General features: G+C 42.1%; 1 protein-coding gene and 1 long non-coding RNA gene across 4 annotated transcripts in view; one reads left to right on the top strand and one right to left on the bottom strand.

The window, feature by feature from the left end:
- LOC132786727 (homeobox protein homothorax) overlaps nucleotides 1–14,776 on the top strand; it is a 114,316-nt gene that overhangs the window by 83,495 nt on the left and 16,045 nt on the right. For all 3 annotated transcript variants that reach the window (XM_060793348.1, XM_060793349.1, XM_060793347.1), the window contains 2 exons: nucleotides 4,531–4,626; nucleotides 9,119–9,142. In XM_060793348.1, the coding sequence (XP_060649331.1) occupies nucleotides 4,531–4,626; nucleotides 9,119–9,142 (120 nt within the window). The remainder of the gene's footprint in view (nucleotides 1–4,530; nucleotides 4,627–9,118; nucleotides 9,143–14,776) is intronic.
- Nucleotides 10,294–11,501, bottom strand: LOC132786730 (uncharacterized). The gene is made up of 3 exons (XR_009632476.1): nucleotides 10,840–11,501; nucleotides 10,617–10,765; nucleotides 10,294–10,541 (listed from the first exon to the last, which is right to left on the bottom strand). It is a non-coding gene; the product is annotated as an uncharacterized LOC132786730 (long non-coding RNA).

Raw genomic sequence — 14,776 nt, 5'->3', positions numbered from 1 at the left:
CATAGGTGCCTGAACACAGGGTGTTGCTTGCTCTGGCACACCCTGTAGTTTAGTGTATTGCATTAAATGAATATAAACAACAGAAAATAGAAAGTTTAAAATGAGAAATTGAAAAATAGTTTGCTTTGAATTTAGTTCAACACAAGTAGCATATACCCCAAGCACATAGGCGAGGTTACAGGGTATGCGAATGAAATAAACAAAAAGTTACGAAAACGTAGCTCTTGCATTTTAGTGCTTAAAAAATGGCGAGCAACAACAGCATATAAAATTCGTTTGTGCACGTGAATAATTACGAAAAAAGCGGCAAAATGTTGCAGACAAATACGAAAAGCAGCAACATGTCCACAGAGCGAGAGGGAGCGAGAGAGAAAGAGATGCACTGAGGAACAAAATGTCAGCTCATTTCAATTCAAAGTTGTAGAGATTTTTTGACCAAATTGCAATTTGAAATACTCTAAATGAAACACGTATAAGAATTAAATTATAAAATACAAATTCCTAAAAATTGAAAATATAATTTAATAACACTTAAGAATGAACAATTTGAAAATTATTTGTTGAGACAACATTTGTTGCAATCACTTGATGGCGATTTGCCGTCGGCTCTTGCAACAGATTCTGGCCAAGTTTGTTGGCTTTTTCCGTAATTTTCTCGCCAGACTGCTAAGTAAATTCATAATGCTGGCCACGCCCCCTTTAACTACCCGCTCAGCCCCCTCCTGCACCTGTATTCAAAAGTTGGCTCGCATTTCACGCGTTCAACCAATTGGAAAATTTACACGTGCAAAATCATGAAAAATTGCTGCGGTTTTCCTTTCCATTTTCCCCTTTTATTTTCATTCGATATTTGTTGTTGTTGTTGTCGTGTTTTGTACTTTTTACGCTGTTGTTTTTAGCGCGCCGCCGTCATTCGAAATTGTTTGGCATAAAATTGGAAAAGCCAACAGATATTTTCTCTGCAACATTTTCATTTAAAGTTTAAAGCTACACACACACACACATACAGACAGACAGGCAGACAGAAACACACACACACACACACACACACACAGAGATACATTTGAATTTTGCTGTTGCTTTCTTTTATTTGTTGTGTTCATTTTGTGTGTTATTTAAATGTGCACATTGTTGTCGTTTTGTCAATTGTTGTTGTTGTTGTTGTTGTTCTTACTGTTTTTGTTGCTTTGTAATATTTTTAATTTTGCGCAGGCAGCGACATAAATCATTTTGTCGCGCATTGCAAAAATTCCAAAAGAGCAAGGCGAAAAAATTACAAAAATTTTTAAATTAGCTCGCAACACACACACACACACACACACACACACATGTGTAGGGAGAAAGATAGAGAAAGACATGAAATGGAAATGGGAATGGGCATCGGAATGGAAATGGGGCGACTGGGTGGCCAAGTTGGGGGCTGGAATTAAATTTTCATATGAAAAACTCAGAATAAAGCAACAACATTGTTGTTGCCTACTGTGGTGAATGGGCGGGGAGCGTGGGGCGTGGGGCGTGGCATTGTGGGGCCAAAACAAAGCCAAATAGTAGAAAATTGGAAAGATGAAGTTGATTGTGATAGCAACAATGTTGTGGAACGTAGGGACTGAGCCAAGGAGGCGCTGTGACGGAGAAGAGGGTGAGGAGGAGGGGTGAGGGGGTGAGTATCCACTAGTGCTGTAAACGAAAAAAGCAATTTTCAATTTTTCTACACAAAAATGCGAGCGACGCTGCTAAAAACTTTGACGACAGACAGCAAAGACGAATGGCCAGGGGAAGAGGAGGGATGTGAGAGAGCAGGAGAGAAAGGGAGAGTGGGTAGGGGGAGGAGTGGGGTGGGGGGGAGTGGCAGACATTTGCGCCTTACAGTAGTCGCTGGCAAGTGATAAATCATTTCAACTGTCACTTTCGAAGCACAATTTTATCTAAGCACAAACACAGACACACACACACACATACAGACACAGAGAGACAACAGAAAAACAGAAACAGAAACAGACGATGGCAATGGGGTTCAATTGTTGTTGTTGTTGTTGTTGTTGTTGTTGTCTGGGGTGGCTTTCACTCCTGCTAAATGTCGAATTGTCGGCAATATGGAAAATTCGATGTTTACACACAGACACACACACATCTATTAATGTGTGTCACTCGCTGTTATTTTGAATGCATTCGAACTTTGTCCCATTGATAAGAGGAAAACACATTGCACTTCGATGTCGATGCCGATGTCGATGTCGATTTCGATGGTTTCCCCATTTCCCAATTTCTCATTTTCGGCTCTAATCAATGCACAGGCCAAAAGTGTCTAGCGCCATTTATCAGCACTTGAGTGCCAGTGTTGCATAACACGCTGGAAGGGAGTGGAAGAAACCGACTGAGGGCGGGGCGGGGCGGTGTGGTATGGGAGTGACTCAAAATAGTTTCACTATAAATAGCGACAGAAAAATGGGGCTAACAAAATGTCGAAGAAGAAAAACCATACAAAAGTATTAGTTATGCTTTTGTTGTTGTTCTCGCTCTCAATATTGTTGTTGCTCCGAGTATGTGAAATTGTGACAAAAACGCGCCGGCTATTTAAAATGTCATAAATTCAACAACAGAAACAGCAACAGCAACAGCGACGACAATGAGAAGCAGGAAACTATTTGGAAAACATTTCTTTATGCTTTTTGGCGCTTGTTAAAGTTGTGGCGCGCACATTTTTGTCAATTTATTGATTTAACATTGCATAATAAACAGAAGCAACAACAGCAACAACAACCACAACAATAACAACAACAGCCAAGTCAGTTCACAAAATCATTAACTTGGCTTTGACATCCACAAACAACAACTACACACACACACATACTTGCAGCAACTGCGAAACGAAAACGAGTCAAAAAAAAACCTTAATATTGACTGGTCGCTTCGTCTCGCAACTCAATTCGCCTTCAATTCGCCTCGCCTCTCACACACACACACACACGCACACATTCGGCCGAACGTATTTATGAGCGAACACACAGCTAGACAGAGAGGGAGAGATAGCGAGTGCGAGAGCGAGAGCACGCGCGAGAGTTCGTATTTTTGTAGTGCCGTTTCAGTTGCTCAAGTGTGACAGCTGCAGCAGCTAAGCAATGGCGCTGCCTTCTTACGATATAAGCAGCCACAGTGAGCGTGCTCAACTTACGATATGCTTACGATACGACGACGGGGAAATTGCTTGTGAATGCAAGTGTGCGTGTGTCTGTGTGTGTTTGTGTATTTGTGTGAGAGCGCTTCAGCGCAGACTGTTTGGCTGCTTTTGACGTCGCTGTCGCTGTCGCTGTCGCTATCGATGTCGATGTCGCCGCCGAAGTTTTCTGCTGCTGTCGTTGCGTAGTTTGTGCCGCTGTCGCCTTTTTATTTTATTTTTTAACTATAAAAACGACAATAAAATTTTTAGTGCAAAGATTTATGTGCGAACAATTTGGATTCGGAGTCTCTGCCGACGCCAACGCCGACGCTAACGTCGATGCTCGACTCAATTAATTTGTTTGATTATGAATTTGCATGCCGCGATCGCAGAAGACAGACGGCAAGCGGCAGTGATTGGACAGGTGCGACAGCTGTGCAATTTAATATGCCATTAATAATGCGATTTTAAAAACTAATTCGCAGTCAAATTGTCAACCCTCGACTGCACTTTGTGGGCATGGCACTGGCCCTGAGAGGGGGTCCAAGTTGGGGGTGAAGTCCATCCCCTTGTGTGCGCCATAAACACCCCACAAAAGCGTCCATAAAACGTGCCCATTACTACCAAGAAAATTGCCCATTAAGAAAACGAAGCAGACGCCTTCATCTTGTTATTCCTGTTGTTGTTCTTGTTGTTGTTGTTGTTGTTGTTGCACTGGCCAAGCTTGAATTTAAATAAAGGTGCGCCGCCCTCGCCAAGTACAAGTTCAAGAAGAAGAAGAAGATGAAGGAGACGGGGATAAAAACACAAAATAATAGAAATCGCTGCTTGGCACCCCTCGAAATACAAAAAAAAAAAAAAAAAAGAAACGCCTTGCCACTTGGCCCAGTGTCTTCATTGTGCTTTAGAGCCAATAAACCAAATTATTATTAGCGCCATTTTCATTCAGCTCGTTTTCCATGCTTTTTCTCACTTTGTTCTTTAAGGTACTGCGTATTTCATTTAAAGTTTTATGCCCTTAAAGTGGTCATTAGATCGCCTGAGGGGGGGAAGTGCGGGGTGGACGGGCAAGAGGCTTAACGCGTTCCACTTGTGGGCGCACCTGTCAGTCAATGTCTCTGTCTCTTTCTCTATACCTCCCTCTCTTTTTGGAGGCTTAAGATATTTAACATACTGTCAATATGTTTAAGTTGACAACTGCTTCAAATGTGAATTGAGTTTGTGGCTTTGTTTTGGCCAGCAACACACGGCTTAAGCACTTAAATCGATAAGAGATAGCGACACATTGCTATCTCTCTCTATTTCACTCTATATTTGTTAATATTTACTTTGAATTTGATTTCTAATGTGCGGCTTCTACGTTTCCCTTTCAGGACGATGGTGTCGAAGAGAATGGTCCTCACCTGCCGATGCTCGCAATGCAGACGCCTCGCGGCGATTGTATTCCTCAGTCTTCCTTGGTAGTCCTGGTAAGTATCTCTCTCTTTCTATCTTATACTTTAATTATATATGTGTTATATACATACAGCCAGTTATCGTCGAGCAACTGACGTCAATGTTTCCATTAGATTTCAATGATTTACAATATTGATTTCAGTTTCATTTACAGTGTTCTTTTTTTAGTTTTTTAGGCGGTTAAATAGAAACCTGCCACATGACACTTGCGTAGCATTGTTGTTTCTGTTGTTGTTGTTGTTGTCGTTGTGGTTGTTGCGATTGTGCCTCGACCGACACAAGAGAGATCCGTCGGCCAGATTGTGCCAAAGAGTTAACGTTAATGGCAAACTACTAACAATGGCCGCTGCCTCACGGCCCGGCGCAGTAGGTAATTTCTATAATGATATACAAACTTGCCACAGGCCACAAAAATGCCAAACAAAGGCAGCTAGTCAACCAGTCAGCCAGTCAGCCATTCAGCCAGAGAGGCAGTTGGCCAACTGGCCAACTGGCTGCCAGCAACAACCTCCACAATATGATGCCGATAATGGCGTTCGCTAAGAGAGCCAATGGATCAGGATCAGATCCAGACAATTCGCTTCTACCATTTACCATTTGCCATTAACCATGGCCAAGTTTGTGGCTAAACGCACCACAATAGCACTGGCCAACAAAGTTGTGGCTCAAGACTAAGATTATTTAATGCAATTCATTGATGAAAAGAAAAGATAAAATTCCCAGATTTCTGAGCAGTGAATTCTGCGGGGCGTAGCCAGTCTTGTCAATGGCAATGCGTGCCAATTATGATGCAGCTTTCTTCTAATATTCCACACACTCGCTCCTCGCCCTCTCTCTCTCTCTCTCTCTCTCTCTGTCTGTACCAGCTATGTGTCTATGCTGTAATCAAAATTCCAAGTGCCAGCAGGTTGCTCACTCGAGCAATTCGTTAAAGTCAATTTGCAAATCATTTTTCCATTGAAACTCAATCTACGTCCACGTGAAAATACCCAAAAGGAATGAAGTCGCGGCTGAGACTCAGATTCTGTCTCAGTCTCAGTCTTTGGCCCAACCTCAAGCGTCTTCTGTCTTCTGTCTCCTGACTCTCTAGTCTTCAGTCTCTTCAGCTTTCAGCTTCACATCCACATCCACATTCACAGCTACAGCTACAGCTACAGCCACATCCGCGTCGTTGCCTTCTCTGCCGCATTGATAATAATGATTTTCTTTGAAATGCATACTTGAGCTTGGTCTTCGTCTTGGCCTCGTGGCTAAGACTGTGGCTTAAAAGAACTGAAAAAATAACTGACAGACAAGTTTGTGTGTGCTCCGGCTTTGCTGACTCCTTGTCCGTCCGTCCGTCTGTCCGCCAGCTTAGACTTCGATGGCTTCGAACGTGGTGTAATAATACTAAATTGTTGCTGATTATCCTTTTGGCGGTTCGCCTTTAGACAAGTTCTTCGACATCGGCTTCGTCTTCGGCCTCGACTTGGATTCTGTCTACGCTTTTAGCTCTGTTTCTGACTCTGACTCTGACTCTTTTGCATACTGTTGTTCATTCTGTTGTTGGCCTGCAAATGGCGTCACAGTCAAGTGAACAAGAAGCAGCCAGGCAAGCAGAGTGGATCTGCATCTCTATTTTGGCTGGAACTCCGCCTTCGCCTCTGCTGTTGCCCTTGGTGTTCGGTTCAGTGTTTTGGCTTGATTTTGAAAGAAATCAAGCAAAAATCAAAGCCAAAGCCGCCAAGACACAAGCCACTTCAATAGAGTCGAGTCGAGTGGATTCGAGTGGAGTGGAGAACCCAGAACCGAAAGCCGAAAGCCGAGAACGAAGAACCGAGAACGGAGATCAGAGAACGGAGAACGGAGGGTGATGGAAGACGAGAGCCTAAGACCACTTCAATGGTCACATAAATAGACTTCGAGTCGCGCGTTTGAGTTTCTGAGTCTTTTGACCAGGCTTTCGGTTCGGCATTGGGAAAATCGTGTGGTCCGATGGCTTTCCTACCATATTCTATACGCTTTTTGGGGTGCTTCATTTTTATGCTTCACTTGGCCGGCTTTGTCGGCACTCGAGATGGAGTTGTGGTCGGAGTTGGAGTACAATTTGAAACACACACACAGACACACACGTTTTTCGCGGAAAATTGTATGTTGCAGTGCTTTGGTAATTACCGTCAAATGACCCAAGTTGCCGGCCGCTGTCAAACGGGAAAATGAAAATGGGAGAAAATGAGAGACTAGGAAAGAAAACGCTGCAGCTGCCAAGCGAAGCGACTTCAAGCAGTCCTTGACAATTGTCAACTTCTCTGGCAGCCTCAAGGCTGAGAGCTTTAACTTTGACTCAACTTCGCTGTCTGCAAATTAATTGCGCCCAACAACAGCAACAGCAACAGCAACAATAACAGCAACAGCAGCCCAGAGAGACCCACAAGTTGTCCAAGTCGTTGGGGCCAAACAAATTTTGCATACGAAATGTTATTTACTTTTTGTTATTATTTTGTTTTTTTGCCTTTGGTTTTGGATTTTGTGCTTTGCGCTCGGTCGAAGTTAGTCGAAGTTGCACTTTGCATTTTAACAGACGGCGACAACTTCCAGCAAAATCAATTAACAAACAATAAACGTTTGTTGGCCAAGCCAGACACGTATTTTATTTAAGTATCTAGAATATTAAAATGGGATCAGACACGACCAGTTGTTGGTGTTGGTGTTGGTGTCGGTGTCGAAGAAGGGGCAGCAGGAGGAGGGACAGGGACAGCGACAGCGACAGAGACAGAGACAGTGACAGGGACCAAAATTGAGGCACTGCGTCGGCGACATTCATTGAAACGTTTTTGGAATATTTGAGAGGCTTCAACAACGCGTCAGTTGAGCTGAGTTCAGTTCGGTTCGGTTTGCTTTCTTTAATGCACAACAAACATCAGCCGAAAGATACTTTTTTTGTAGTTGTTGGCTCGTCTGTCTGTCTGTCTCGGGGTTTGTTGCATTGATGGGCCAACCAACAGCAAGCCGAGCTTAATCTGTCGCAATGCGAGAACCACGAACCACCCAGAGGACCAAGAGACGAAGCGGCCAGCAAGCAGAGAGACCAAGCGACGACCGCCGACAGTCACCGCATCAACTTAAGACGATTATTTATGAACTGCGCACCTCTGGATTGCAATGGAGACAGACAGAGGACAGAGAACAGAGGGCAGGGGGGCAGGGGAGAGCGGACTGCAATGTCCGCTGCAGGACACTGACATCCAACTGAAGTTGGTCATCGACACCAAGTGCGAGGAAAGGAAAATGAGGAGGCGAGGCGAGGCGAGGCGAGGCGAAGCAGCGTCACCTCGATGTGCAGATACATGTGTGTACAATGTTGCAATGCGTGTTCGATGACTTAAATGACATAGCGGCAGATGCCACGCTGCAGTTGTATTTTTGTATTTCTGCAGTTCACAAAACACTCTTAGCCATGTTATTACAAAGTGACTAAACGACTGCTAAAGCATGAAGGCCACCACACAACACACAGCACAGCGCAGAACTCAATCAGCTCAGCTCAGTTCAGATGATTATCTGGCATCTCTTGCTATATTTCTGTTAGTGGAGCTCCCTCGAAATCAGCGACCATAAACTAAACACGAAATGGGCCAATAGCAAATGGCCAATGGCCAATGGCCGGACTTAAAGCCGAAACCAAGCTCTGCTCAGCTCAGCTCAAAAGCCAACTAAAAAAATAAGCAACCTTTAAACAGATGAGGTTGCGAGACCTCGAATAGGAATTTGCATAATACCCCGCGGCTGCAAATGGGCTATAAAAGCTGAAAGCAACAGAAAACTGACGGAAAAAAAACACACAAAAAGTTCAGCAATTTGATTTGCGTGTGAAAATGCATAAATAAAAATATGTATTTCAAACAACATTTAAACATCACATGCAAATAGTTGTTGTTTTATTTATTTTGTATTGTATTCACTATTATTTTTGTATTCATTTTTGTTTTTGTTTTGGTTTTTTTGTATTCTTCGCGTCGATTTGCTGCATTTGATTTGCTCCAAATATTTTTGGTTCACACTTCGGCTTGATTCCGGAGGCTCTAAAGTTATTTGATTGATTGCCGGCGAAGCCTGCACAATGCGTGCGAGAGTGTGTGAATATATATCATATTTTTATGGCAACAACAACAGCTACAACAACAACAACAGAGACATGTTGTGGTCAAATTCTGCATGAAAATTTAAAAAATGTTGGGCTTTGGTTTTGTTTTTTATGTTGTTTGTTTGGAGCCTGTGCCTGGGTATCCACACTATCCACAAAAAAAAAGAAGAAAAATATGAAAAGATTTATTGTGGTTAGGATTTTTGAGGCCTGAGAAATTTTGGAATGCCAACGGATTGAACTTGTTGAGAAAGATAATTCATTTGGTGTTGTGGTTTCTCATCGTATTGAGTTAGGTCCGCGATTGTTTTAAGCTTGTTAATTAAATAAGCGTCATCTCTTAAATGCGATATTAATTTTGTATTTTCTCTCTTCATTTGCAGACAATTTCGGAACGAGTGCAAGTGGTAAGTTTTCTATATATCCTAATTCTATGCTATATAGTATCTGCGATTGACCAATGAAAATCCCCCAGACGCCGTTTCAAAATGGCCAAAAAGAAAGAAGAATGCGAATCTTGTCGAGCAAGAAGAATCTGCAGCATAGCGTAACGATCATTCTCTCTCTCTCTCTCTCTCTCGCTCTGTGTGTTTCACACACACGTGTATCTCTCTCGCTTTCTCCCGCATTGTCTGTGCAAGCTAAAAATTGTACGGCTTGTGACTTGCTGGGTGCCTTTTGATGCGCCCTTCATTTAGCATTTGACAGGACCCATAATTATAAACGGGCATAACCCATCATCAGCATCAGCATCAGCATCAACAGCAGCATCAGCAACAGCCAGAGCAACAGCAAGAACAAGGGCAAAGGATGGAACTACAACAAAATGCTGGGGCCATATAAATTTTCTGATTAAGAGCCATCTTATCATTATTATAGACTGTGCGCACGCTCTCGGGCCCTACTCCGGACTCTTCTGCTGACTTTGACTGTGGGCTAGAGTGAATTGGGCGGCATGTGGAGGGTAGAGGTAGGGAAGCCAAAAGGGGGAAAGAATAAAATAAAATACCAAAACATACACTCACTCAATGTGTTGTGTGTGCGGGTCTTTTGGCTGTCTCCCCTCCTCACTCACTCACTCACTCTCTTTCTCTCTCTCTCTCTCTCTCTCTCTCTCGAAGGCATTATAGGGATTTAGTTTTTGGGATTTCGATTTCTCACACAACGCAGTAAACGGGGCGAGCATTCAGCCCAACAGCCGCAGCTACAGCGACCAGAAAAAGAAAGAACGAAATAAGAAATGTGTAGAACATATTGTTGCCTGGGTCTCGTTTCCGAAGATTTCCTGTGAAATACTTTAAGCCCCGGCCCTGGGCATGCCACCGAGAGACCCAACGAACAAGAACAAGAACAAGATTGTGACTGTGACTGCGACTGAGACCCGGAATAAGAAGAGAGGCCTGCGGTTCGGTGATTCTGTTCTGTTCAGTTCTGTTCGATTCGGTTTTGGGTTAAGCATACTTGAAATTCTTGTTTCAACTCAGCGGCGAGTGTTGTGTGGAGGGGACTGAGTGAGGGCGGGGGTGCACAGTCGATGGTTGTGTGTGTGTGTGTGTAATTTAATACGCTTTCGAAATTAACAAAAATACATACAACATATTTTTATATATGAGTGTAGATATCTTCAAATGTGTACAAGTCCCGATATGGTTGGTAGGCATGAAAGGTCACAGAGAAAGATTTAAATTTGAAATTAGTATGGCCGCATCGAGCAACATAAATAACACCACACAACAACAGCAACAGCAACAACAACATCGACAAGCATGTCTTACAAAGTCTTTGTCGCCGAGAGTCTGGGGGCATCTTTTAGGGAAATATTTCATTATTATTAGACAGTTGCCGAACAGTCGAGCAGCGACTTCTTCTAACGAGACTCACAGGTCATTGATTTGTTTTTTGTTTTTCTTTTTTTGAGATTCCTAAGATCCATCCAATTTTTATTTCATCTCTTCTCTGGCATTATTTTGTTTTTACTTTATTCCGATTGTTTTGATAATTTATGCAGCAGTTGCTTCGCATTATTAACTCTAATTTGCATATCATAGTTTAAAGCAGAACGGACTTATTAATTTATTTTCTATTTCGATTCAATTTTTCTTACTCGTTTTTCTTTGTGATTCATTTCGTTTCTTCTTCCATTTTCTCTCGTTTTAATTTCTGCTGAGGTTTCTATCCCCTAAAATTTAGCTCAAACCTTTGGCGAAAATGTTTTACAATTTGCCGTTGAAAGATTTTCTCATGCCACAATGAGGGGCAACAACACCGAAAAGTGCAGCATGATGGAGGTATCGTGTCGTGACTGATGCTTTATAATATCCATGCAGTTAAAAAAGTATTTTCAGTGTATTATTAAAAAAAAAAACACAACAGCAACAACAGAAGCATTCAGTCTCTGTTTTTTTTTTTGTGGGGTCCGCCTTCAAGTTTTGTTTGCTGCAATTTGGATGTCAAAAATCAACGGCAGACATTTATTTTCGATTTTGCATTTTTTTTTTGTGGTAAACGAAATTACACGCTTATGAATTGTTTAATATCATGTTGAAAATAATAATAAGAATTGTGTATGGAAAGAAGCCAAATTATTATAATGCGTCATAGATCCCAAATTAATGCGATGTGAAGATAAAAGTGTTCTCTTTTAGTAAATAATTGTTGTTGGATTTCTTTAGTATTGTTGTTATCATGCTTGTTGCATTATAGTAGTAATATTTAATATAAGAGAAGTGCCCTCGAAACAAAATACAAATTTGACATCTCAAACTTTTCAAAGTCTCGTCACTGATTGCAATTCACTGTGATTTTTTCAAGATGTCATTCGTAATGTTAGTATATTCTTAAATATACATGTAAGTATATTTTACAATATACCACAGTGAATTGCAAGCAATCATTGTGTTAAACAACACTACACTAAATTAATCGATAAAGATTTCGATGTTTTCAAGCCGATAACTTCCTTTGCGATGCGGTCTATAGCTTCAATTGATTCGAACTCTTTCGAGTGTGATAAGTATGGAATAGTTAAACTCAGATTGGGTCGCATTTGCAGATCGAGCAGTTCCTTTGCTCGAGGAGACAGAAAGAACACCCAAAAACAAATTAAACGCGACTCCATTAATCTTTAAGCTTGCGAGACGCACATCATCAGGCAGGTTTTGCTCGGTGCAACTCTTGGGGTAGACGGGGGCGGGAGACGCAACTATGTTTGCAGAGTCTTTGGTGGCTCCATAATCATGGTGAGATGCATTTCAACATGTCTCATAAATTCGTGCGGATTGAGCGCACATCGCAGCGCACAAAAATCTTGTCCAGGCGGTTCGTTCGTCGTCTGCGGATTTGCATAAAGTCCGTGAGCGTTGCCCAGGAGAAGACTGCAACTCACGCACGCAACACGCGAGTGTGTGTGTGTGTGTGAGTTTGAGTGTGCCCATATACATTGTATATGCGTGTTGTGTTGTTGTGTATACTTCTCTGAGTGCGTTCATAAATTTGCCAAATTTGACAATTATGCGCATTAATAATAAATAAAATTGACAATATTTGAATTTGAATAATTTGATTTTGCATATGTGAGCACGAGTAAGTGGAAGAGAGACACACAGAGAGTGACAGTGACTGTTATAAAGACAAAGACAGATATGTACGTGCATATATTGAGATGGGACTGAGGGAGGGGATACATATGGCTAATCTGCATATAAGGCGGTTGCTCTGACAGCCTTTTATTCTGGCTGCTGTTGTTGCTGGTGTTTTTGTGTTTTTGTGTTTTTTTTTGGTGGTAGGCGTGAAAACATGTGTTGAGCTTGTTTTTTTGTTTTTCGTTTTTTTTTTTCATTGTTGCTGTTGCCATTTACGCTCGGAATTTTAATAAACTTTTGAGCACTTTGGGCAGCAATGTTTTTTTTGTGAGTTTGCTGCAGTTTTTTGTGCGAATTTTGTTCAAGCAAAAAAGTTAACAACAGCCTCAGCTTGAGAACCGATGCCGAAAGTACAAGGCGACCAACCAATCTCAGCGGACCGCAAAAATCCGTATAAAAATAATGAGGCATGAACATGTTGCAGCATCCAACCGGCAGCGGCAACTGCAACAGCAAGCAATGCTATTATTATTATTATTATTATATTTTTTGTTGGCAGGAAAACAATGCAATTGACGCTGTTGTTGTTGTTGTTCGGCCACAGACTCGGCTCAAAATATTGCAGGGGATCACACAAATCTGCCATAAAAAATACATGTGCATATAGAAATAAGAGAGTGTGTCAGTGTGTGTGTTAACTGGTCAAGCGAAGAGAAAAAAAGCTAAAGCCGCTTTTGTGTTAATACTTCAAAAAGTTTCTTTCTTTTCGTTTTCTCTCACTCGCTCTCTCTCTATCTCCATCTCTATCTGGTGTCTCGGTTATTGCAGCCTCCGCTTGACGGCGATTGGCAAGCACAAAAAAATGGCTATATATGAGTTGGGCTCTTATTGACTTGTTGCCGCTTTATGGCGTTGCCCGATTGGTGATCCATCATCATTCTAAGGCCAGTACATAATTTGCAGGTTTTCCGCACATGAAAATCGTTTGGGAAATTGGCCACATTTAAGTGAGTGCCCATGGAAAATAATGGCGGTTGAAAAGTCATCTATTGAAGACGAACCTTGAAGAGCCTGGGAAAGAGTTGAAGTTTCAGGTTGCCAAGAAATATTAATCTATGCTACAAGTCAATTGTTTCTAAGCCCCATTGGCCTCATCAATTGCAGCGCAGTCATAAAATAAAAAATAAATAAATATGAAAAACAAGCTGACAATGTTGCCCATCAATTATTCAGGCGCCGTGCAAATTTTCAACATTTAATTAAGTCATATGGCAAACACTTTAAGCTTTATTAATTTGCCGATCGTATAAAAGTAATAGCTTTTCATAATTGTCGTCACTCACTCTCCACTCTCCACTCCACTGCACTCAGTTCGTGAGATGTGCGACAAATCCGAGCGAGCAAAGTGTCGGGAAATTAATTGTCGATGTTTATCATTCGCGTAATATTCAATAAACTTTTCATAAGCAATGAAAAGCGCTTGGCTTAAAGCAGCGCAGGCGCATAAATCATTCCCCAGACAGCAGCGACTCGATGTAGTGTGTGTGTGTGTGTGTGTTCGTGTGTGAGTGTGTGCTTAACTTGGCTAATAAGCGAGATCAGGCCAACACAGAAGCAACACCTTGGAGGTCTCACTTGGCTAGCGAAGCCAAGTGGTTCTTGTTGTTATTGTTGTTTAGCCACCCACTTGAACAAACCTTAACAACAACAACAACAACAACAATGACATCGAAGACGCCCCTTTTTAAAGCTTTTGTCATGCGTGAGCTGGCCGCGTCTTAGCTTGAAGTGGGCAAGCCGAGATCTGGTCTGCGGACTCTCTTGGGTCTTGGCAGCTTCTTGGCAGCTGCTTTTTGTGCCCACACTTGAGGGGTGCCCTCAAGTGTTTGCATTTCTCGACTGTTGAACGCTGAATACTGAATGCTGAATGCTGAACACTGAATGCTGCAGCGCTTCTTCCGTGGCTCCGTGTGACAAAAGTAGCTAGGATGCCACCCAAGGCGTTGACTGCTGATTTCTCTCTTGACATGTTTTCAATTCAATTAAACGACTCGAGGCACGTCTCGCAAAAGCCGCAAGTCAATTGCCGCCCGCCCGAGTTTACGAAAGCCGCTGCTGTTTATTATTATAAAAAGCAAAACTCAATTAGTTCCATCCCTAGTCAAATGCTGCTCGCATTCTGAGCTTAAGCAGACTTCCGCCATGTTCTCTGTTCAGTGTTCAGTCTTCAGTGTTTCATTGGAAAATGATTGACAGACGATTGGCATGATTTTGTATAAACAAAAATGCGAGGCGAAGGCGCAAAAATTGTTCGCATCGCACCTCGCGTGAAAATGGAAAGTTTTTCGTGTTACTTTTCATTTTGTGTGAAGCACAGCTAGGAAAAAAGTTTATTTAAAAACTAATTGAAAACTGCTTGGCTGTCTGTTTCTCGTTGTTGTTGTTTCTGTTGTTGTTGCC

This window comes from Drosophila nasuta, chromosome 2R (assembly GCF_023558535.2).
Source record: "Drosophila nasuta strain 15112-1781.00 chromosome 2R, ASM2355853v1, whole genome shotgun sequence".
NCBI lineage: Eukaryota > Metazoa > Arthropoda > Insecta > Diptera > Drosophilidae > Drosophila > Drosophila nasuta.
This window is presented reverse-complemented; position numbering and strand designations above follow the sequence as displayed.